The following is a 25,021-nucleotide window of genomic DNA, read 5'->3' on the forward strand; positions in this document are numbered from 1 at the left end:
AAAACTCAGCTTTTATTAGCTCCTGCCTGGGGCAGAATCCCAGAGCTGATCCCAAGAGCTCCGCACAGGAGGTCAGAGTGAAGGGAGGCAGAGAGACAGGCACCGTGAGTGGGAGAAGGTGGCTGTGGGGGCACATAGGGTCCGACAGCATCGGGACAGCCGGTGATGGTCTCATTTCACAGGCAGTGGAAATCAGGTCCACAGAGGTTGCTCTGGGCCCAGGCCTCTGTGTCTGTCCCAGGGGACCTGACACCAGCCTGCACCCCCACCCTGCCTCCAATAAATGTCTTTCAAAATACCTTTGACCTCATTGGCCTTTCTCTGGGCATTGCTTTCTCTTTCCTTCTTTTTGTCTCTGTCTCTCTCAGTGTTCCTTGCTTCCATGACTCCGAACAAGTGTTGTGCAGCCACACCCTGGCTTGGACCCCTTCAGGGCCGGCCCTGCCCTCTGCCGCACTGCACACCCTCTAGCTCTGTGGACGCCCCTTGGCTGGTCCATCTGATGCCACTCTCGGACCATTCTCTCTGGTGGGGGAAACTGAGGCAAAAACAGGGCAGTGCCCCATCCAGGACCACAAAGCCAGTGGGCATGAGAGCCCGCTGCTCCTCAGCCCGGGGCCCGGACCTCTCCTGGCCCCTTGGAGCCGCTGGGGCCCTCCCCACTTGCCTCCTCCACCCCACCCCAACCCGGGGCAGCAGCTCTGCCCACTCCCCTGACCCCACAGTGCCCAGACCACAGTTCCAAGAAGCTCTTCATCTAGTGCCAGCCACAGGCTTAGTTAACAGCTGGGGCCTGTCTCTTCCCTTCCCTGTTTCACAGTTTGGGAAGTGGTGGGGGTGGGGGCCCAAACCACTGCTACTGCCCCCTCCCAAAAAAGGTGGCCTCAGGGTCCTCTTCTTCTTATTTGAATCACAATAAAATACACATAACATAAAATCTACCATTTCAATCATTTTCCTTTTCCCCCCAATTTTTTTGCTGTAGTAAATACACATAATATCACATTTACAATCTTAACCATTTTTAAGTGTATAGTTCAGCAGCGTTCAGTCCACTCACACTGTCGTGCAGCCATCCCCACCCTCCGTCTCCAGGACTTTCTCATCTTCCCAAGCTGACTCTCTGCCTCTGTTCAGCATGGACTCCCCCTCCTCCTCCCAGCCCCTGGCTCCCACCATCTTCTTTCTGTCTCTGTGGACTCGACCCCTACGGGGACCTGCTATGAGCAGAATCGTACAACATTTGTCCTTTTGTGTCTGGCTTATTTCACAGAGCAAAATGTCCTCAAAGTCCATGCATGTTGTAGCAGGTGTGAGAATCTCCCTTTTTATGACTGGGCAGTATTCCACTGTCTGGATGGACCACACTGTGTTTGTCCGATCGTCCATCCATGGACCCTTGGGTTGTTTCCACCTCTTGGCTGCTGTGAATTATGCTGCTGTGGACATGGGTGTGCAGCACCCTTTTTTCTTAACACCCCCATTCTCTCCCTTCCAGGCTGTGCCTTTCTCACTTACTGTGCCAGGGACTCTGCCATCAAAGCTCAGACTGCTCTGCACGAACAGAAGACCTTGCCCGGGGTGAGTCTGGATGCTGTCTGGGGGAGGGGTGGGGGATGGCGGGGCTGCTCTCAGCCCTGGGAAGGCAGAGGCCCTTCTTGGGACTGGCTGTGAAACCCATGTGTCTCTGGACTCAGAAAGAGGTATAAGGTGCGGAGGGACAGAAAGAATCACCAGAGTGAGCATTTATTAAGTGCTTCCTGCATATCAGGCCCTATGCGGCATACCAGAGTGGTTGCACAGGTGGCACCTTGCCCAGGGTGTGTCACTGGCCTGAGACCTGAAGATGAGGGAGCATTAGCAGGCAGCGAGGACAGGATGTGCAAAGGCCCTGAGGCAGGACTGAGCCTGGTACGTTAGAGGAACTTTGAAGTAAACAGAGCTACAACCCCTGGATGCAGAGGCTGCTTGGGCAGTATTTCCATCCCCGGAGGGGGCCGGCCCAGGCTCTGTTCCTGCCAGGTCTCTCTTGTCAGCCTTGTCCTCTTTGGGTGGGCAGGAGGTCCCTGTCCCCTCAGTGAAGGATGGGGGACCTCTGAGCCAAGTGAGCCTGGTCTCCAGGCAGCACCTCCTGATGGAAAGTGGAGGAACCACACTGAGATTCATGGCTCTGGGGGTGGGGCTTGCCTTTCCCTCCGGAATTCTCTTTGAAGGGACCCTTCAGCATCAAAAGCATCCAGGGGCTGCTTGGAGCATCTCTAGCCCTCAATGCTGGGAACATGGGCATAGCACAGCCAACCAGGGCAGCAGCTCTGCCCACTCCCAGGAAGTCTGGGGTGTGCCTGCCATGTGGGTTCTAGATAAGCCAGGTGGTCAGGGAAGGCCTCTCTGAGGAGGTGAGGTGATGCAGAGGAGGGAGGGAGCTGTGCATTCTCTGCAGCAAGGGCATTCCTAGCAGAGGACAGAGCCAGTACAAAGGCTCTGAGGCTACACCGAACTCAGTGCATTTGGGGGCAGCAAGAAGGTCAGTAGAGTGAAACCATGGGAGTGAGGAGGAGGATGGAAGGAGGATGGGGAAGAGGAAAGGGGCAGGGATTTCATTTCAAGGGTGGCTAGGCCACAGGAGTGTGGCCAGAGGAGAAATGACCTGGTTTGATTTTTATTTCATTTTCAAAACCCTCTTCCACCCTGACTGATGTGGCTCAGTTGGTTGGGCATTGCCCCATAAAGCGAAAGGTCGCTGGTTAGATTCCTGGTCGGGGCACATGGCTGGGTTGCGGGTTCAGTCCCTGCTCAGGGCAAGTACGAGAGGCAGCTGATTGATGTTTCTCTCGGTCTCTTTCTCCCTCCCTTCCCCTTTTTCTAAAAGTAAACAAATAAAACCTTTAAATAAAAACCCTCTTCCAACTACTGGAGTCCTGGGACTGCTTAACAAAGCACCACAAACCGGGGTGGAGCGGGGCACTTAAAGCAACAGAAACACATGGTCTCACGGTTCTGCAGACCAGAAGCCAGAAATCAAGGTGACGGAGGGCCGCCTGCCCTCTGGGAGGACCCCTTCTCTGACTCTCTCCCCGCTTCCCGTGGCTGCCAGAGGTGCCTTGGCGGGTAGACCCATCACTCCAGTAACTCCCGCCTCCCTTGTCACATGGCCTTCTCCTCTGTGTCTGCATCTCTCCGATGTCCCTCTGCCTTTCTTTTATAAGGACACCTGTCATTCGATTTAGAACTCACCCTAGATCCAGGATGACCTCATCTCCAAATCTGTCACTTAATTCCATCTGTAAAGACTCCTTTTCCCAATAAATTCACAGGTTCCCGAGGTTAGGACTTGGACATATTTTTAGGGGGACTACCACACAACCCACTCTAGCAGGTCACCGCAGAGTGAATGGCCAGATGTAAGGGCGACTGGGGGCAGCATCACCCAGGACGGCCAACTGACCCGCATGGGGGACTTAGTAGGGAACACACGGGACGGCTTCTTGGAGGAGGGAGGATGTGAGCTGAGTCTTGAGAGGCGGGGAAGACTCTGGCAGATGGAGATGAAGACGGGGGTGGTGTAAGGGCGGCGTGTACCAAGACTCAGAGGCAGGAGCGTGCCTGGCGTGTTGTTGAGAACTCACGAGAGCATCTAGTCTAGCGGAAGAATGTACATGAGGTTAGGAGGAGTTTTCAACATAGGGTGATTCTGCCCTCAGGGGACACTGGGTGATATCTGGGGACATTTGTCATTGTCAGGACTGGAAGATGCTGTGTGTAGAGGCCAGGAATGCCGCTCGTCACCCTACAGGGCACAAGATGGCCCCCCACAGCAAAGAAGTGTCCACCCCAAATCAATAGAGCCCGGGGGATGAGCCCTGGATGGGAGAATGAGGAGCCAGTGAGCGGTGCTAACAGAAACACAATGCAAGCCACACACAGCATTTAAAATTTCTAGTAGCAACAGTTAAAAAGGAAAAAGAAACAGGTAAAATGAATTTTAATACTACATTTCATTTTAACCCAAGATCTCTAAAATGATATTTCAACAAGCAATCAGTATAGTTTATTAATTATAACTAAATGAAATTTAAAATCCCTGTCCGTAGTCGCACAAGCCACACTTCAAGGGTTCAGGAGCCGCCTGTGGCTGGTGGCTCCCATACTGGACAGTAGAGTTCTAAAATGTTCCAAGCCCAGGGTCAGCAAACTTTTTATGCGGAGGATCAGAGAGCACATAATTTTGGCTTTGCTGGCCATATGGCCACTGTCGCAGTCACAGGAAAGCTTCAGACAAGATGTAAATGAATGGATGTGGCTGTGTGCTAATACAGCTTTATTTACAAAAACAGGCAGGGAGTCAGAGTAAGGCTATAGTTTGCCAAACCCCATTCTAGACCATTGCTGTGCAGTTGAACTTTCTCCAGTGACAGGCATGTCCTGGCCTGTGCTGTCCAATGTGGCAGCCACCAGGTCCGTGTGGCTACTGACCGTTTAAAATGTGGCAAGTATGACTCAGGAACTGAATTTTTAATGTTATTTAATTTTAATAAATGTAAATTTAAGCTTAAATGATTGCATGTGGCTGGTGGCTACCATATTAGATAGCTAAAATGTAAAATGTTCCACATCAGGGTCAGCTATTGCCTTAGCACAGATCTAGAATGTTCGGGACAGGGCCAGCCACTGTATTGGAGAGTGCAGACACAGAATGTTCTAGACCTGGGAGCACAATGCAGTGTCACCACGTGGGTAGACTGCCGGGTCTGAGGTCTCTCTTTGATACTAGCTCAGGGCTGAGTGATGAGAAGTCTTGGGCACCACCCTCTGGGCCTCAGTTTCCCCAGCCTCCATGGGGGTCCTGGGGTGTGAATTATCACCATTGCCCAGCACTCCTAGAGCCCCCCAAAAATGCCTTGTCCATGGCGGGGAGGGGGGAGTGCTGCCTGCCCTCTTTGACAGAGGGGGAGGCTGTGGGTAAGAGAGAAGGGACCCATGCGAGATCAGCCAGCAGGGTGAGGACTGCAGCTCCATCTACCCCACCCCGCAGGCCTCGAACCTCTGGCTTGTCTGGTTCAGTTTCCTGCAAGCTGGTCCCTGCCCTCCTGGAGGTGAGGGCCGATGTTTGATAAATAAGGAGAGGTGGCTCAGAGCTGGACGCTGGGGATGTAGGGACCACTGGGGACCACCTCCCAGCTTGGGCAGCATCCTCTGGGAATACAGCCTGTCTTAAATTATATATATATATATATATTTGTTAAAGTATGCAAAATACTATACGCTTAGAGAAAAGTGCATACAACGTAAGTGATTAGAAAGCAAGCACCCCATTGTTACTACATAGTTGGCACCCTGGAAACCACCATCCCAGGTCCCCAAGTCCCAGCCTCTCGCTTACTGTCGGAGGAGCCACTATTCGGACTTTCCTGGAACCTAACCCCTGCTTTTCTCCATGGTCTCAGCACTTCCTAAAATACGCTCCTAAAGTATTAGATGGCTTTTGCCTGTTTTTCTATATGATATTAATGGAATCATATTATATGTAGGCTTTTCTTTTTAAAATTTTTTAAAAGATTTTATTTATTTTTAGAGAGGGGAACACAGGGAGAAGGAGAGGGAGAGAAACATCAATGTGGAGTTGCCTTTTGCACGCCCCCTTCTGGAGACCTGGCCCATAACCCAGGCATGTGCATTGACTGGGAATCAAACCTGAGACTCTTTGGTTCACAGGCCAACACTCAGTGCACTGAGCCACACCAGCCAGGGCTATATTATAGACTTTTCTATCTGCATTTTTCCCCACTTGGTATGATGCTAATGACAGTCAGCATGGCATATATCTGTGATTGGCACTTTTTCACTGCCGTGTAGTATTCTACGGCATGAATACTCAGTTTATTTGTTCATCCTCCTGTTGGTGGCCATTTGAATTGTTTCCAGTTTTTGCTGCTACAAGTAAAGATCCTTGTCTGTGTTTTGGTCTGGCAGGCATGTGCCATGTTCCCATGGGGCACATACCCAGGAGTTCCGATCTCTAAATCTGTGTACTTTTGGTTACGATTAGTGAAGGGGTTGACTTTCCAGATAAGCCACGCTCACCTCTGCCTCGAGGACACCCCCAGACATGGGGTCAGCCCTTCAGAACCAGAGCTAGAGGCTTATTTGTAGACTGCACGGCAGGGGAGGGTGGCTGCTCGCCTGTCAGCTACATCTGAGCACCTGCACCGGACCCCCAACCCGTCCGCCACCCGAGGCACCTCCACCACAGGATGGAGCCGCATACAACTTACCTCATGCTGGAAAAACCCTCGCTGCTGGCTCTCGTGCCTGCACGCGTGTGCACGCACAGCCAGGGAGTGAGGGGCCAGAGCTGCGTCACTCTAGAGATCAAGTAAGGCCACCATCTCTCCTGTCCAGCATCCCCTGAGAAATCCCCACGTGCTTGTGGGGGCGGGGAGGCAGTATGGAGTGGGCACTTCTGTCTTTCTGTCTCCTGATAAACCAGGAAGGGAGTGACCCAGGTCATTGGCTTGCCCTGTGTACCGCCCCCAAGGCACACCCCCCCCAGCTGCCCCGCCCCTAACGCTGCTTTCTGAAGTGCAAGTGCGGCCCCTCTCCCGTTTCCTCCTTGCGTGTGCCAGCGGGGTCCATGGGGGACACAGTTTAATCAAATCTCAGTGTTCTGGAATAGAATCCTAAATTGAATAACAGAATCCCAGAATAGAGCCCAGAATGGACCCTGGACCCTGAATCCAGGCTGGGCAGGTGCCTCAGATCCCAGCGGAGCATCTCTTCTGGGCTGTCAAACCCCGGGATGGGGTTCCTGGAGGTGGAACAGGTCCCGTGGGGGCCATGGGGGCCAGTGGGGCCAGCCACTGTCTCTTGGCCAGCAAGGGGCTGGACTCTGTGAGATATACCATCTCTCATCATAAGGTCTTAGAGGGTGAGGGACACCCCGGATCTGGCAGCCACCCCGCAGCTCGTCTGACCCCCCAGAAAGGGGTGTTCCCATCTGTTTGGCTCCCTGTAAACCCCGCTGTGCCCACAGGGGTCTCTGCGGTGGCCCCGTCGAAGGGCCCACACCCACACTCCGACTTGGCTCAGTGTCAAGCAAATCCGCACATGAGCGAGGGGCCCCCAGGTGTCAATGTCTAATGATTCGACTTTCCGGGCCTCCATTTCCTTACCTGTGAAATGAGACCACAGGGGTGTTTCGAGGATTCTGTGAGGTGATGCGTGCCAGGTGCGAGGCAGGCAACGGGACCTTGGCACAGCCGTGCCAAGCAAATGAACGAGCTATCCGGGCAGGTCAGGCTTCAGGACTCCCAGCCAGTCGTGCGGTCCTTCCGAGCCCACGTGCTTCCCAAGGAGGGGAAAGTGCAGACACCGCCTGGCACACACCCTGGGTTACCTCCCGTGCTCAGCACGCTGCCCAGCACATGTCCAGCTTGCTCTGTGCCCACGGGGCCAGGGCCTGGGTTTTGCTTCCTGTGAAAACCACAGGTCTTGCCTCATTTCATTTGGTTATTTGCAGTCCCTGTTCTGGTCTCTTCAGGTAAGGAGGCAGAGAGCCCCTCAGCCCCTGCTCCGAGGAGCTCACCCATAATCGGGACAGTGTATGTGTGTGTGTGCGTGTGTGCGTGTGCATGTGTGTGTGTGTTGGGGGACATGCTGGGATCAAAGCATGGCCTGGGCAAAGCAACTGAAGCAGATGGATAGTGAGGGGAAGTCTTCAGAGGACAGTGGCACTTGAGGGGGTCTCTTCCAGGTGAGGATGGGAGGCAGAGGGTGCATTCCAGTCCACTTAGTGCGGCAGCAGTGCCCAGGGCCTGGGAGAAATCCCTAGGGCTAAGTGGTGGAGGAGGCTTGAATGCCGGGATGAGGAGCTGACATGCTACATCTGATAGGGAGCCACGGCAGCATCTAGGCCTGGAGAAGGTGGGAGAGGGGGAGCCTGGGATGGATGCCTGGGCAGCCCAGACGGGGTGTCCACCTTGCTTCCTTCCTCTCCACACCTCCAGAAACAACCCAGCTGGGGCTTCCCTTGGTGTCCCTACATCTTCTAAAGTCACAACTTTGCAAATCCAGTAGACTCTTTGGGGCCCCATCCTGACCACTAGAGACCCCTCCTGCAGTCCCTCCCCCTTGGTGGCCTCAGTTTCCCTATCTGTAATATGCATAGGTCAGACTTAAGGGACCCTGTTTTCCCAATGGTGTATGGCTTGGTCGGAGTCACTCAGCAAGAGCTGGGGGGCAGAGCACAGACTGAGTCCCAGCCATTGCACATGTGCCCACCCCAAAGACATGGGCACTCCCAGAGTCCTGGCCCACAGACCCTTGGCTGGAGCGGGGGCTGGGTCCTCAGAGGACCTTGAGGAAATCGGCAGGAGATGGGGCCCCTGAGTCTGATCCTTTCCCTTTCTGATGTGCTCTTCCATAAAATGGGAGTGTTTACATCTCATGCAGTTGTTTGGAGATTAAATGAGTCAGTGGGTATACATATTGCTCCAACACAAGAAACCATCTTCCCCTCAAACTCCTATCCAAACTCTTATTCACTTCAAAACCCTCCACAGATTTTCACCTTCGCTGCAGCCCCGGGACTGCCTTTGGCTCTTCACCATTCTCCACTCTAGGCTCTCCCAGCCCCTGCTTCTGCCTGCTGCTCCGGCCCTGACCCTGTGTGCCTGGGAGTGTCTGTATCTGCCTCTGTCTCCCCCTCCACCAGACCAGTGGGGTCTTCCCTGGGACTGCAAAATTACTCAGCATGGGGCACACTGGGAATGTTGTTGAATAAATGAAAAGAGGAAGGGAGAGGAAAGGGAAGAAGAGATGCAGCATTGGGGAGCTAAAGAAGGTAGAGGAGGAAGGGAGGGCACTGGGCAGAGACCTTGGTGGGACAGATGGAGAGAAAGAGCTGGAAGGAGGTGGGCAGAGCCAGATGGGCAGGCAGGGCGAGTGGAGAGGTGGAGAGGTGGCGTATGGGCAGACTCGGCTCCCCCTTCCCTGCGCACCTCCTCTGGGCTCCAGCGGGTGGGCAGGGCCTGGCCAGTAGCTGGGGAATTGCCTGGGTGTGAGGCACAGGGAGTGAGGCGCTGGGCCTCAGCTTGCGTATGACGTATGCACCCCTGTGTACCCAGGACCACCGAGCGGCTACAGCACATGGATGCCAGCCTGGTGTGAATCTCCAGGTCGGTGGATAAGGTGCAGTGTGGGACTGTGGGGTGCGGACAGCGGGGCCTCCAAGCCTTCAAGTGGGGGGCTGGAGAGGAGGGGACAGCCCACCTGGCTTCGGGGACCAGACCAGGACCTCCGCCCCCTGCCAATCTGGCCCAGGATGAGGAAGGAGCCTTCCAGTATGAGGTGAAAGGTCCCAGGCTCTGCAATTGGTGAGCAGGTAACCGGGCCATGAGAATGGGGTGAGGGTTGAGGGTGCTGTAATGAGGGCAGGTTCCCTCCCTGTGGCCCCCACCCTAGTTCCCTCTCTTGGCTCATCCATCTCCAGAAGATTATATTTAAATATCTCTTTTGTGCAAGGCAGGAGCTGGTCTCGCCCCTAAGAGGCAGTTTCCATGGCAACAACAATTGCCAGCTTCCAAGTGGTGAATCAGCGTTGCCATGGCAACCCCATCCTCATCTGCCCAAGGTGCTGGGAGGGGGGAGGAGCTGAGGGCTAGTGGAGGTGAGGTGGGAGGGGTGGGGGAACAGGAGGCTGATGCTTAGGTTCCCTCTATCCCCCCACCTCCCTTCACCACCTCAGTCCAGACTCTGGTCCCATCTGCTTGAAATAATCTACCCTCCTTCCTCCAGCTAGGAGGGTGTGGTACCCAGGTGGAGAAGGCTCAGTGTGTGTGTGTGTGTGTGTGTGTGTGTGTGTTGTGGAGGAAGGGATACATGGTTACCCCTTTTCTCTGAGGGTAAGGATGGGTGGCAAGAAGGTTGGGCCACAGAGATTGGGGACACTGGGTAAGGGAGACCAAGACTTCTCCGGTTCCGGAGCTCCCGAGGCTGAGTTCAACTTGAGGCAGCCGGGCCCATGTGTGTCTGGGGCACACACTCCGAGAGGGGAGGGCGTCTGAAGCAGGAAGGGCTTGGATGGGGAGGGGAGCAGAGAGAAGGAAAGAACTCAGAACGGGGTACAACTCAGAGCGGGGAGGGAAGCTAGAGGAGAACCCACTCGAGGAGGATACTCAGGCGAAGAGGCTGCTGAGGGAGGGAGGGCGTTCAGAGCTGGGACAGAGTCTGAGAGAAGGGGAGGGAACTCTGAGGGGAGGAGACATGGGGCTTTCAAGTTGGGGAGGGGTCTATACTGATGGGAGTGAGTGGAAAGATCTCTAAATTTGACCTCTAGGAATCCTTAGTGTCTGGACTCATCTACCCTGACCTTGGTAGATACAGTAAATAATTTCTCTCTGGGTCTTGATTTTGAAATCTATAAAATGGGGTGAAAACTGGACCTCTCTCGAGCTTGCTGGGCAGCTGCGTTATGATGAGAACACTGACATTTATCAAGCGCCTTCTCTGGATTGGTGGGGAGAGAGTGCCTTTCCGTGATGGTAGACCTGGCCACTTCCTTCTGGCCAGCTCAGCTCAGCAGGCTCATCGGGCCCTCTGCCCTGTGTGGGTGATGCTGTAGTCCCCAGGCTGCAGGGAGAAGAGCATCACAGAGACATGTCCTGCCCTGAGGCAGAAGGAGCAGGGAATCCAGAGGGGTGGAAGGACTGATCTTGTGGGGGCTTTTGATTTTGGGTTTTGAGGAATGAGTAGGAGTTCACCAAAGACAGCAGGTTGGGAGGACTCTGTCCTGGGACCAGTGGAGAAGCAAATGTCACCCCCATCTCATGTCCCTCAAGTCTGTTGTCAGATGTTCACATTAGCTCACATCATGCCCATGGCTGGGTGAGTTTGGGGGTGGGGGCTAGGGGAGGATTTCTTTCATCGAACATCATTTTCAGTGCTAGGGGTGGAGGATAGAAGTGTTCAGAACACTGAGTCTGTGTTGCAGGCTGGCCCACTCAGTATGGTATTCTCCCACCTACGGCTCAGGGAGCTGACTAAATGTAGCAGCCTTGGTGTATTGGTCAGCTACTTCTGAGTAACAAACCACTCCGATCATTTTATTTGGTCATGATTCTGTGGGTTGGTAATGCTGACCTGGCTCAGCTGCTTGTGGTTCTGCTGGTCTCCCCAGGGGTCATTCATGCAGCTGCAGTCAGCTGGGGCTTGACTAGAGCAAGCTGGGCCAGGACACCCTCTCTCCCATGTGCTGCGTGTTGGTGGGGCCTCTCTGCGCATGAAGTCTACCACCCTCCAGCAGCTTGCCTGGGCATACCCACCTGGTCAGCCTCAGGGTCTCAAGAGTGGAAGCTGCAAGGCCTCTTGAGGCCAAGGTTGGAACTCCCACAACTTCACTTCCACCACATTCTATTGGTCAGAGCAGTCATATAGCCAAGTCCAGGTGCAAAAGGAAAATAGACTCCAGTTCTTGACAAGGGGAACCACACAACCATATCACATACAGGGACTGGAGGAGTCGGGCCATCTTTGTTAACAGTCAGTCACACCTGGGGAGGCATGGAGGCCTCCTGGAGAAACGGATGTTGTTGCTGAGTTTTAAAGTCTAAATAAGAGTTTTCCAGACAGCCTGAGCGAAGCCCCGTAGGTGGGAGCATGTGTTGTTTGGTGTGAGGGGGGTGTGAGCTGCTGCCGGGTGGTTGCTGGGATGCTGAGGCTGGGGAGGTAGGCAGGGTTGCCTGGCAGAGCTCGGACAAAGCCCCTACCCTGCTACTCCAGCTGACCATGACCTCCCCCTCCCCCCTTTCTCCGCAGATGGCACGGCCGATCCAGGTGAAGCCTGCGGACAGCGAAAGCCGTGGAGGTAGTTGTCATCTCTCCCTGACCTCCAGGCTGCGGGTGGGCAGAGGTGGGGGGAAGGAAGGAAGATCTTTTCACAAAAGGCCACAGTAGCCACCTGCCTGCTCACACACCTAATGGGTTAGGGACAGGACAGCAGGGACGCTGTGTCCCCTCGTCCCAACCACAGAGCCACAGGCCGGGTGCAGCGCTTCCCCTGGAGCTTACAAACCCCATTCCTCTCAGGGAGCAGTAATGGGACCTTCAGATGCAGAGGGGATGGCATCTCTAAAGGGCTGTGAATTTGATCTGTTCGTGTGCATGTTTGCACATCTGGACAAGTGCATCTCTCTGTGTGTAAGCACACACATTTGAGCACACCTGTGTGTAGACATGTGGGAGTATGTGCACATGTGTATGTGCAGCAAGTGTGGTGGGGTGCATATGGGCATGTATGTTCAAGGGTGTGTTCTTGCCTGTAACAGGCCGGGCGTGCAGGGGTGCAGGCTGGAAGCCTGGAGTCTGTGTGGGGCTGGACCATGTGGTGGGGGTGTGCCTGTGGGGGTACTTGGCTGTCCCCACTGGGAAACAAAAAGTCTTGGAGATCTCCTCCTCCTCATTTCAGGTGGACTGGGGGCTGAGGGAGAACAGCCAGCCTTGGGGATGGTCTGTGGGGCAGGGCTGTTAGGACCCCCGTGTAGGTGCAGGAGTCTGGTAAAGCCTGTGGGGCTGGGAACCTGTTTTGACGCTCTCCAACCTGACCGCCAGTGGGGGTCAGGGATTAGAGAGGTGGGGTCTGCGCATCTCAGTCTCTGTCCTCTCTCTCTCTCCCTCCCCCTCCGTATCTGTTGCTCTGTCCTTGTCATTTTCTCTCCTGCCTCTCAGGTTCTCTCTCTGCTCTTCTCTGAGCCTCTCTTTGCCTGTGTCTGTTTCTCTCACTCTCATTTCTCTCCCTCCCTTCCTGATTCTCACTCTCTCTGCTTGTTTCTTCCTCCCTCCCTCCCTCCCCCATGAGTGACAGCTGCCAGAAAACCAGTCTCCATAGTAACCCAAGTCACCATCTCAGGGAGAGGAAGCTGCCACATTCCTGATTACAGGGGAGCAGCGCAACTACCCTAAGGGACAGATCTCTGGTGCCTCACACAGGAGGGGCTGGCCCAGACTGAGCCCTGGCCTCAGACTTCGGCAGGTCCCAGCCAGGCATCCAGCTAGGCACCCACTCCAACCCCACCCGAGGGGGACTGCAGGCTCCCCAGACACCTGGTCCTATGCACACATGTGCCCCCATTCATTCAACAAACACTGATGCCTGGCCACTCCTGTTTCCTGGCAAGGCTGGGCAAGGAGCTCTGTTGGGCACCGTGAGGATGCAGAAGCCATCAGCGCTGACCCCTCCCTGGAAAATCTAGATGGCAGACAGACAGGCTGACAGGGACCTAGGCCAGGCAAGGCAGTTCTTAACCCTGGTACTATGTGCCGCCTCTCTGAGGCCACAGGAGAGTGGGAGCGGTGGAGCAGGGGTCCGGAAGGACTGGAGGGAGGACATTCCAGACGGGGGAGGGGGACACTGCATGAGCAAAGGCTTGGAGATGGAACAGAGCAGGAACGTGAGAGGGTGGAGAGACCCAGGGCAGGTAAAGCACCCGGCTGTGACCTCCCTCACACGCACGAAACAGGCGGGCTCAGTGGAGAAATTCCGAGAGGCTTTCCAGCCAGGACTCGGCTGAGGTGGTGTCTCCGCCCACAGGGGACCGGAAGCTGTTTGTGGGGATGCTGAACAAGCAGCAATCGGAAGAGGACGTGCTGCGGCTGTTCCAGCCCTTCGGGGTTATAGATGAGTGCACGGTGCTCCGGGGACCTGATGGCAGCAGCAAAGGTGACAGGCCAGGGTCGAGGGTGGCTCTGGGGGCGGGGCCTAGGACACAGGGGCTGGGCAGGGCACCCAAGGAGCTGGACTGCAGGGTGGGGCCCATGGGTGGTCAGGGTCCTGCCTCTGTGCTTGTGACTACCTGGGGATGCCTGTCTCCACCTGACTGTCCCTGGGACGGTTTCCGCCTGGATTTGCCTGTGTGCTGTGGATTTTACTCTGCCTATATAGCTGTACCTTCCAGGAATGATTGTTTAATGACCTCCAAAGACTTGTTTTCCTGTCTGCCCACATGACTTTATGTGACTGGGGTTACATATCACTCCTGCTGTATCACTGAGTCTCTGGCTCTTTCTGCCTGGGTGTCCAAATGACTATTTCTGTCGGGGTCTTCATGTGTCTGGTGGTCTCTGGCTGGCTGTCCGCCTGATTCTGCCTGTGTGAGTGCCCAGCTGGGTCTGCCCTTGTCTGGTGACTTTATCCCCATTTCTTCCATTCTGGTCACATGAGCCTGTCCATCTGGGTCTGAGTTCATCTCTGCCTGAGTGTGTGCACAGGATTGTATCTCTCCGAGTCTGTGTCTCATGGTTTGTTGCTTTACTTCTGCACATCTACCTACAACTCTGGGTCTCGTGGTGTTGGTGGCTAGTGGGTGTCCTCTAAGCTTGTCCCCTTTGCTTGACTGTGCATTTGACAAGCAGCTATCTGGCTGGCTGGCTTTCTGATTGAATGGATGACTGATCGGCTGACTGTCCAACCCCATGGCTGGCTGTGTGTTCCTGTCACTGTCTGATCCTTCGTCACCTAGCTCTCTTGAGCAAACGGCTGGCTGGCTCTGTTGTCCAGATGTCTGGCTTTCTGCCTGTGTGTGTCTGATGCTGACTGGCCATCCAGGGCTCCAGCCCCTTCTGGTGGCCCCTGCCTGCCCAGAAAGACCCCGTTGCCTCTCACCTGTCCTTCTCTTGGTGCAGGCTGTGCCTTCGTGAAGTTCTCCTCCCACACAGAGGCTCAGGCAGCTATCCACGCCCTGCATGGCAGCCAGACCATGCCGGTGAGTAGGGGCTGACCTGGCTATGGTGCTGGTGTGCATGGAAAGAGGCAAGGGGGCCCTCTCCCTTCCATCCCAGCTGTCTAGTAGTCCCTGGCTGTTCTCCAGCGAGGGCATAGGTGGACAAGGGGGCAGTTTCTGATGGTGGTGCCAGTGGGTGTATGCATGTGTGTGATTGTGCATGTGTGAGTGAGTGTGTGAATGTATGTGCAAGGACGTACTGCCAGTGTGCCTGGCAGTGCACATGGGAGTGCCTGTATGTCTGAGTACATGGCGCAAGCATGTTGAGTGCATGGTTATGCCTGGATAATGTGGGAGAACAAGTGCATGTGTGTGCCTCTGTAGGTGTGACGGTGTGTGAATGTGTGTGCGGATGAGTGCATGTGTGTATGTGTGGGTGAGGGTTGTGATTATATGTGCACAGTGACTGTTATGCTTATGTGTGTACATGTGTGGTTTTGTGCACGAGCGTGAATGTATGTGTGCGAGTGTATGTGTGCATGCATGGTGAGTGTGTATGTGTGAGTGCCATCCATGAATGTGAGCATGCATGGTGAGCGTATGTGTGTGAGTGTGTGTATATATGTGTGAGTACACAGGTGGGGTGAGACCTCAGGGTGGATGGGATTTGCCAAGGCCAGCAGAGGGACATCAGGGCTGGGGAGTGACAAGATCAAAGGCGGTGGCAGGAATGGGCGGCTCCAGGAGCAGCAGAGGACGGGCTGGAGTGGCCTGCAGTTCAAGGTGAGGCACGCAGATTCCTCCTCTGTCCATGGGAGCCACAGAGGGGTTCCCCAGCGAAGGGAAGGAACCAGGCTGGTTTGAAATATCTCCTTGGGGCCAGAGTAGGGGTGGGCAGAAGCAAGACTGGAGCTGGGAACTTGTGGGTCAGCAGCAGAGTAAGGCTGGGGAGGACCACCCCAGCACTGGGTGACCTGCCCCCCAAGAAAGGAAGCTCCAGGAACCACCTTTACTGTATGTAATGCACAAATCTGCACGGGAAGACGAGCCTGGAAGAACCAGCTCTCCTCTCAGTTGTTCATGAAAGCGGGTGTGAAGTGCAGGGCAGTCTCAGAAGAGCGGCACCAGTTTCAGTCCCTGGACAGGCAGGATATGGCTCATCACCAGGCCAGGCTTCCTCCTACTCAGAGCTGTCCAGTGATGGGGCTGGCAGGCACAGCGGGGAGTGAGCTCTTCATCAAAGGGGGCATGTCAACCTCTCTGCTGGTTGGAACCTCTTTTGGTTCTCAGGTGTAAGGCACCATTCGCAGGGTTATCCACCTGTGCCCCATTGTTACTCTCCAGCAACTGGATTCTCACCTATTCTCAGCTGTGTGGGTAACAATGCTTCCTCCACCCAGGCTGCCATTGTTCTTCTCCAGCATTTGGATTCTCCTATTTTTGAGAGAGCATGTGCCTGAGAGTCAGGGTCCTCCACTGTGTCCTAAACACAACCCCTGGGCCCGATGCCCTACCCATGTGCAGGGTTGGCTGCACGGTCAAGAGTGAGACCCAGGGCTCTGATCTTTAGGTGGTCTCTCTGAGTGCCTGAGGTCTGCAGCTGGGGGCTCATGGACGGGACCAGCAACTGCTGCCATCCAGGACCTGAGCTGGTGTGGCTCTGGGGACCCCAGAGTCCTGGTTACCTCCCTCCTCTTTTCCCTTCCTGCTCGTGGCTGCCCCTGCAGGGTGCCTCCTCCAGCCTGGTGGTGAAGTTTGCTGACACGGACAAGGAGCGAACGCTACGGCGCATGCAGCAGATGGTGGGCCAGCTGGGCATTCTGACACCATCCCTCACCCTGCCCTTCAGCCCATACAGTGCCTACGCCCAGGCTGTGAGTGACCCCAGCAGACACACTTTTGCCTCCAGTGGGGTTCCCAAAACCACTCTGATGATCCAGTTCAGTTTCTCCCTCTCCACCTAGTATCTTTGAGAGGCCTGTCACTGCCCATCTTTCTGTCTCTTGCCCAGTCTCTCTGGCTCAGGGTCCTTTTCTGGCCATGGCTGATTCCTGAGATCCAACCCTGGCTGAGCCCCCAGCCATGAACTGAGCCCAGAGCCCAAGCAGAACCCCAACTCTGGACTGACATGACCTCATGATGAGATTCCAAATCCAGGCTGAGCCTCAACCCCAAACTGAGACCAAACCCAGGATGAACCTCTCAATCCAGTCTAATTCCAGACTGAGTCCCAACCCTGGCTGAGTTCTGTGTTGGCTGATCCCTGATCCCGGACCAAGACCAAATTCCTGACTGAATTCAGCTCCCTGGATGAGCCCTGATTCCTATGAACCCTGACTCTAGACTGAGCCCTAACCCCAGGCTGAGCCCCAATTCCTTCCTGATCCCTGACCGTGGCCTGAGCCAAGGTATCCAGCCTGACCCCCTCCTCTAACTAGTTACTGGAGGACCAGGCCTCCCCCAGGGGCTGTGATCTCAGGGCAGGTGCCACCCTGACTGTGCACATTGACTCCCTCTCCACCCCAAGCTCATGCAGCAGCAGACGACAGTCCTGTCCACTTCGGGCAGCTACCTGAGCCCTGGCGTGGCCTTCTCACCCTGCCATATCCAGCAGATCGGCGCCGTCAGCCTTAATGGGCTGCCTGCCACGCCCATCGCCCCTGCCTCTGGTGAGAGTCCCCCAGAGGCCCAAGGATGGGTGGGCAGGGCTGGGGCCAGGCCCAGGCTCCCCATGACATTCTTCTGCTCCACAGGACTGCACTCGCCCCCCCTGCTCAGCACTGCCGCCGTACCCGGCCTCGTGGCTCCCATCACCAACAGCTTTGCAGGTGTCGTGCCCTTCCCTGGTGGGCACCCTGCCCTAGAGACTGTATATGCCAATGGCCTCATGCCCTACCCAGGTAACTCAGGTGGTTCCTCAGGGCCTAGGAGAGCGTCAGGGGGCAGGGACGGTATCTCTAGGACAAGCATAATTTCCTATGCCTTGGTGCCCGAAGAACAGAGACACAGAACAAAGGGAGTCTCAGCTGAGCAGATGTGTGCTGTGGGCACAGAGAAAAAGGTTAAACATAGGAACTTTAGACCCAGACGTTTCTGGGTTCATATTCAAGTTTGGTGGCCCTGGGTGATTCCTTTAAGTCTCTGAGTTTCCCTTTGCTCATCTGTGAAATGGATCAGATAACATCAGTCATCTCAGGAGGCTGCACTGACAATGAGTTTAGTATGTAAAATGCTTAACACAGTACCTAGTACCAAGAATGGCACCATCAATCTTAGTTATTAATCATACTGTTTGGGAAGGTATCGGTGCCTGTATCCATTCATTCATTCATTCATTGATTCATTCACTCAATACTGGCCATGCGCTGATTTGAGCTGGGCCCTGCCTTCTTGAAGCAGAGGTCCCTCCCACCTTTCCCTACCCTATACCATGAGTTCAAGGCAAACATCTTCCAACACCTTGCTGAGGTGAAGTAAGTCATCTGTGTTTCCAACATTGAAGAGAATTTATTTTTATTTTGAAATGAATGGAGGCTCACGGGGAGTTGCCAGAATGATACAGAGAAGTCCTGTGTACTGCTCACCCACCTTCCCCGATGCTAATATCTTACATAATCACAGGGCACTGTCAAAACCAGGGACCTGACATTGGTTTGTACAATGAACTCCACTGGAATAGGAGAACTTATTCACATTTTCCCACTCTTTGCATGTACGTGTGGGGGGGGGGGTTCTGTACCATTTTATCACAGGTATAGATTCATGTAACCACCATCAGAACCAAGATGCAGAACTGTTCCAGCTGTACGAAGGATTCGTTCATGCAACCCCTTTACAGTCTCATCCCCTGCACCTACCACCCCCCACACACCACTCCATCCTCCAGCAACCTCTCTTCACTCGAGCAGAATCTTTTGGCTGAATTTTCTCGATTCGCCAGCTCTAGTGGCCTGGACAAACTCTCCCCTCACTTACCTCCTCCACTAGGGCAATCAGGTCACAACCACATAGTGGGTCCATAGGGTGTCTGATGAACGAGGTGTGGGGAGTGAGAGAGGGGAAGGGATGGGGGGTGAGTGGTGGTCTGGAGCAGAGGCCTGGAGTCCCGGAGAATCTAGAGAATAAAGGGAACAAGTGAGTGGACCAGGATGGGGAGAGAGATGGGGGTGATATTTCAGCCTCTCTGGAGTCCAAGAAACCTGGATTCCAGTTAGGCTTCTGCCATCTCCTGTCTGAGAGTGCCAGTTACTTCATCTACTTGAGTCTTAGTTTCCCCACCTGTAAAATGGGAATCATACCTGTAAACCGTTTATACAGGGGTGAAGCTGGGGCGGATGTCTGTTGCTCTCCTTCCGGCTCTTAAGAATTGGGGGTGGAAAGAAGTCTTCTGGTGCCCCTACCCCACTCAGCCCTTCCGTCTGCCCGCAGCTCAGAGCCCGACCATGGCTGAGACCCTCCATCCTGCCTTCTCCGGAGTTCAGCAGTACACAGGTAGGGAAGCCCGACCGCACCGCGGATGGCCCCACCCCACAAGAAGCCCCGCCCCCAAGGCTCGGCCCCAAAGTCTTTCTTTTTCTAGCCAAGCTTCCTACTCTGGCTCTGGCCCAATCCCAGCTCTTAGCCCTGTACCCTCTTTAGAGTCTGGTCCCGCCCCTCAGAACCCACCTTTGGTCCCACCTTGCCTCTACCAAGGTCCCACCCCATCTCTGGCTCTTCCTAAGGCCAGCCTTGGCTCTCCCTTAACTCATGGCCCCGCCTCTCAAATCCTGGCCCCGCCTTCTTTCCTGTGGCCTTGGCTTTACCCTTAGGCTGGCTCTTCGTTGTGGCCACGCCCCTCCCCTTCCCAAGACCCGGCATTGGCCCCGCCTTCACCTTTCGCCCCGACCCCTCGAGTCAGCCCCGTCCCACTCACGCCGGGCACCCACCCGCCTCACGCCCGCTTCCGCTCCGGGTCTCTACAGCCGTGTACCCCACTGCGGCCATCACGCCCATCGCGCACAGCGTCCCACAGCCGCCGCCCCTCCTGCAGCAGCAGCAGCAGCGAGAAGGTGAGGGGGCCGCGAACTCCCCCCGGGCGCCAGCCCCGCCCTCTGACCGCCCCCTCCACCTCTAGGACTTACACCTGACCTGGCCTCTGGGAACCCGAGGCTAAGAACGCGGCCCAGGGGCTAGACAGGCCTGAGTTCAGGTCCTGACGCAGCCAAGTGTTGGGGGAGCAACTGAATCTCCTTCTCTAAGCCTCAGTTTCCTCCTCCGGAAAGTGGGAACCATTCTAGCTCGACCCCGTAGGCATAGAGGAACCCTCTCTAAAACTGAATGATTCTCTGAAATTTTGGAGAGGAAATTCGTTTTGAGTTTGGGGGTGGGGTGATGAGGTATTTAGGGTAAACTGAGTTCTCCCCAGTAAAGTCGAGGGATGCAAGGATTAGATTCTTGAGTCGGACAACTGGAGTTCAGATCCACCTAGTTCTGACCTGTGACAAAAGGAAGGTACCTCACCAGCCTATGCCTCAGTTCTCCCATCTGTAACACAGCTGTCTGTGCCAACTGGGAAGTAAGCAGTAGCTGTTCCTGACACACAGGGGGCGCTCGTCACCGGAGGCTACCTTCGCTCTTTAATCCAGCTGGTAGGGGTGCAGGAACTAGGGAGAGGCGACCAACCAGAAAAGCTCCAGGTCACCCCCATGGCAAGGGAAGCTCGGAGCCTGGCCCGCAGCCACGTCAAACAAATAATAATAATAAAAAAAAAGATAGAACCTTGCTAAAAACTGTAGCAGTTTTATCAATGTTAGATGTCTAAGAAATACTACAATAAATAGGGCACTTTATCTTGGAAAAGAGCTGAAGCTTGCTTACACGTGGGAGTGGCATCAAAGTGTTGCCGCATGTGAGTTCCAGTGAAATAGTAGAAACAGCGTCTGAAGTCAGAGAGTTGTAACCCCAGGTGGGGACAGGTGTGGCTTGTAACACATTTGGGGAACTGAGGAAGTTAATAGGTGTTAGAGCCTCGTGTGTGAGCACATATTGTGTTTTCTTACGTGGCTTGGTTCAGCTGGGTCTAGATTTTCTGTGTTCACCTGGTGTTAGCCCATAAGACAATACAGAGTTTGTGTTATGCTCAAAATTGTTCCGTAACACATTAATCACATCGGAACACACTTGCATTTTAAAAACATGCATTATAGCAGAACTGTGGTCCCAATCAGAGAGGTAAGGGGTGGGTGTGACTGTGTGATCTCGGATTTTGTATTTTCTGCTGTGGGAAATATTCACTGCTAGTATGGGAGCAGTTCTTGGTGGTCTGGCCATCACCTTTATTTTGGGAAGCATGGGAGAAGTTTTGGGAAACATTCTTTTTTATTTTTTGATTTATTTTTATTGAATTTATAGGGATGACATTGGTTTATAAAATTCTAGGTTTCTGGTGAACAATTCTATAATACATCATCTGTATATTGTATTGTGCGTTCACCACCCCAAGTTAATCAGGTTTTTAAGTGGTATTATTTATAGTTTGCATATAAATGATGCACTGGGGATTATATAAGGAGGGGGTGATTTTGAGGGTTAGCCATGCTTTAAAAAAATATATTTCTAGTTGGTATAGTCCACCATTTGAAAATGATATCTGGTTTCAGGATATCTGGGATTTAGGACTGGAGAATCCTCTTTTTATTTTACTTTATTTTATTTTTACATCATCTGAGTTTTGTGAATTGTCCACAGTTAGAAGGATTACCCAAGGCTTTTGGAAAATATGTCTGATTATTTGGTGTTTGGAGCCAGAGAATCACTTCTCTTGTATTTTGTGATCACTGGACTAAAACAAAAAGATTTTATTTATTTATTTTTTTAGAGCGGGGAAGCGAGAAAGAGAGGGAAACACCGATGTGTGGTTGCCTCTCACGTGCTCTCTACTGGGGACCTGGCCTGCAACCCAGGCGTGTGCCCTGAATGGGAATTGAACCGGAAACCCTTTGATTCACAGGCCTATACTCAATCCACTGCACTACACCAGGCAGGGCTGTTCACTGCACTTTTTAAAAAACAAACATTTTAATTTTATTTTATAACCAGTTCTAGACTTGCAGAATAATTGCAAAGATAGATTATAGTTTTCATATCTCTGTCAACTAGTTAACCTGACTTTTGCAGATAATCTGGAGTTTGAGGCTGAGGGACTTTCTGGGAGCTTGGAGTTCCTGGGATTTATCTTGGTTTGGGGGGAGGGGGAGGGGTCATCTGAATTTTATAAATTATCTGGGGCCTGAGGATCACCAGAGGTTTGGAGTATCTATGTGTGGGATTATATAGACCAGATCTCAGGGCGCCCTGCCTTCCCTTTCCCCATTTTCATACCCCTTCTTTCTGGGTGTCATGGGGCACCCCTCTCTTGACAGCTGGAGGTGCCAGATGTGGGTCTGGACCCGCTCCTCCCTCGGGGGGGCGGGTCCACCTCCTCTCCTTGGGGGCTTTATGTCTTTCTCTTCCCCACCTGCAGGTCCCGAAGGCTGTAACCTGTTTATCTACCACCTCCCCCAGGAGTTTGGAGACACGGAGCTGACGCAGATGTTCCTGCCCTTCGGCAATATCATCTCCTCCAAGGTGTTTATGGATCGGGCCACCAACCAGAGCAAATGTTTTGGTGAGTCCCTGCAGAGGGCACCCCTTCCTGCTGGCCAGCCTGTCCTTCCCGCCTTGCACTGGAAGCGGGGACCGGGGGAGTGGTGGGGGGAGGGGTTGGTCAGCCATGAGGCAGGCCTGGTCCAAAGGAATCACATTTTGCTTTTAAAAAAATCACATTCATAATCAGAATAAGCACTTATTAGGTACCTAAGTACCTACTGTGTTCCAGGCACTTGCCAGGGCACACCCTCTTTCTAAGACCCATTCATTCATTCATTCATTCATTCAACAAATAGATATATTTTGTCTCGCTGTGTGCCAGGCTCTGTGCTTGGTGCTGGGATTATTGCGGTGAAGGAGGCTGACAAACCCTTGCCCTCCGAGACCTCACAGTCGTCCTGGACTGTCCTGTGGAGCTTTCTCTGATGGTGGAACTGTTCTACATCCAGGCTGTCTGAGCCAGTGGCCCTGTGTGGCTAGCAAACACTTGAAATGTGGCCAGTGTGACTGAAGGACTAAGTTTGAAATTTTCTTTAATTTTAATTAACTTAAATTTAAATAACCACTGTAGCTAGTGGCTACTGAACTGGAGGGCACAGGTTTAGGGGGAGGGATGGAAATAAAGAAACTTAGGATCTAGGCCAGGGAATTATAAATGATAAGAAGAAAAATAGATTTGACCAATGAGGAGCCAGCATGGAGAAATCTGCAGGAACAGTGTTCTGGGAAGAGGGAACGCATGTGCAAAGGCCCTGGGGCTGGAGCATGCATGTTGGAGGAACAGCGAGGAGGCCTGTGTGGCTGGAACAGAGTGAAAGATGGGGAGAGAGGAAGGAAGTAAGGGCAGGTGGGGACAGGGGCAGGCCATGCAGGGCCTTGTGGACCTTGGGAAGGACTTCTTTGTCCCTGGAAACAGAGGAAATTAGGGCTCAGAGAGGCACTGACACGTTCAAAGTCACACAGCAGCATAGGGGCAGAACCTAGATTAGAGCCAGTCTGTTTGAGTACAAGATCTGTTAACCTACCCTGTCTTCTTTGAAGGGCTAACCCTTGACTATTTATTATGTGCCTTCTGTACATGCTTAGTATCCAACCATAAAAGGGAAGACTTGTCCCAATTTGCTGAGGGAGGAAAGAGAGGAATGGAATGGCCAAGAAACACACTTGAAGTCTCACAGCAAGTCAGGGACTCCTGCCAGTTTCCAGGACCCCTCTCCTGTGTCCTGCTTCCAGAAGGGAGAGGAAATTTCTGGAGGAAAACCTACTCAATCACATTCAACAATCAGCGGGTCATACACATTCTGTGAGCCTCAGTTTGCTCCTCTATATACAGGGGGGATTAGAGGAGATAAATATGATGATATCAATCCCCCCAGCTCTAAATTCCCCCATGGCTCCCCATGGGCCTCAGCAAGACCCTTCAACCCTGTCCCCCCTTATCTCTCTGCTTGACCTTTCACCCACTTGGCCTCTTGGTCACAGAGCTCAGGTGACCCCACCTCCGAGTGTTTGCACATGTGGTCCCCTCCCCCTGGAGGGCCCCTGGCCTCTGTGGCCTCCACATAGTCCCCTGTGGAGCCTGTGGGGACCAAGAGGTAAGGGGCAGGGATAGGGCCAGGTGGCCTTGAGGTGGCAGGTAAAGGGGGTTTGGGCTGGTGGCAGTTTCAGGGGGGGAGGCTTAAGTGTTTCTGATGATCTCAGGGGAGACTGGAAGGAGAAGGCTGAGAAAGACATAGAGAGAGACAGAGACAGGGACACAGAGAAAAGAAAGAGAGGGAGGGTGGGAGAGAGGGAAGAGGAGACAGAAGAGAGACACACAGAGAATCAGATGGACAAGATGGGGGAAGACAAGATAGACCCACATGGATTGGGGTCTCAGAGGAGGCAAAGGTCAGGGCCTAGAAGGAGGCAGGCAACCTGGTAGGAGAGAGAACACGGACCTCCCGGGACCCCAGAGGTCCCACCTGTCCCCAATTCCACATGGGAAGTCCCAGCAGAGCACACCCCAGTTAAGGCGTAGGTGCCCTGTCCCCAGATGCATGCAGACCCAGGGGTGTCAGAACCAGGCCAGGACTGCTGTGTGTCCTCTGGCAAGCCCTGCCACCTCCAGGGGCCGTCTGCCCCCCCGGCAAGCACACGCCCCGCCCCTAGGACCCCAAGCTGGGAAGCCGAGTGGAAGACGCCCACGTTGCCCACCATCGTGGGTCCACCCCGGTCTCTGCAGGATTCGTGAGCTTTGACAACCCGGCCAGCGCGCAGACCGCCATCCAGGCCATGAATGGCTTTCAGATCGGCATGAAGAGACTGAAAGTGCAGCTGAAGCGGCCCAAAGACCCAGGACACCCCTACTGACCACGCCCACAGCCACCCCAAGGCTGTGGGCTTGGCCCAGGTGAGCCGCCAGGCGGCCCTAGCCCTGCCCTGCCCTGCCCGGTGTTGTGGCCGGTCCCTCCTGCTTCTCCAAACCATCTCCAGTCCTGGCCGGGGGTGGGCATGAGGAGGGGTGAGATCGCTGCGAGAGGCTGTATGCAGGAGCCCCCAGGTGGGAGGGGTAGGGACAGAGCTAGATAAAGACACTGCCACTCCCTGTGCTGGACTGGAGAGTAGATCTGGCATAGCGAGGCTGGGAAGCCGGTGCTCACCAAGGGTGGTTCGGGAAGCCTTACCAGGAAAACTCTGAAGAA

General features: G+C 54.0%; 1 protein-coding gene across 6 annotated transcripts in view; it reads left to right on the top strand.

The window, feature by feature from the left end:
- The window catches only part of CELF5 (CUGBP Elav-like family member 5), a 41,939-nt gene that overhangs the window by 14,033 nt on the left and 2,885 nt on the right, over window positions 1–25,021 (top strand). For 2 of the 6 annotated variants that reach the window (XM_028519281.2, XM_036034327.1), the window contains exons 2-12: window positions 1,499–1,581; window positions 11,812–11,863; window positions 13,583–13,711; window positions 14,674–14,753; window positions 16,439–16,585; window positions 17,239–17,380; window positions 17,465–17,611; window positions 19,140–19,202; window positions 19,673–19,759; window positions 22,213–22,356; window positions 24,562–24,729. In XM_028519281.2, coding sequence (XP_028375082.1) covers window positions 1,499–1,581; window positions 11,812–11,863; window positions 13,583–13,711; window positions 14,674–14,753; window positions 16,439–16,585; window positions 17,239–17,380; window positions 17,465–17,611; window positions 19,140–19,202; window positions 19,673–19,759; window positions 22,213–22,356; window positions 24,562–24,689 — 1,202 coding nt within the window. In that variant the 3' untranslated portion in view covers window positions 24,690–24,729. Of the gene's footprint in view, window positions 1–1,498; window positions 1,582–11,811; window positions 11,864–13,582; window positions 13,712–14,673; window positions 14,754–16,438; window positions 16,586–17,238; window positions 17,381–17,464; window positions 17,612–19,139; window positions 19,203–19,672; window positions 19,760–22,212; window positions 22,357–24,561; window positions 24,730–25,021 lie in introns of those variants that run through there. The other 4 variants (XM_036034325.1, XM_036034324.1, XM_036034323.1 and 1 more) reach the window with 4 other exon arrangements.

Source organism: Phyllostomus discolor, chromosome 8 (genome assembly GCF_004126475.2).
Source record: "Phyllostomus discolor isolate MPI-MPIP mPhyDis1 chromosome 8, mPhyDis1.pri.v3, whole genome shotgun sequence".
NCBI lineage: Eukaryota > Metazoa > Chordata > Mammalia > Chiroptera > Phyllostomidae > Phyllostomus > Phyllostomus discolor.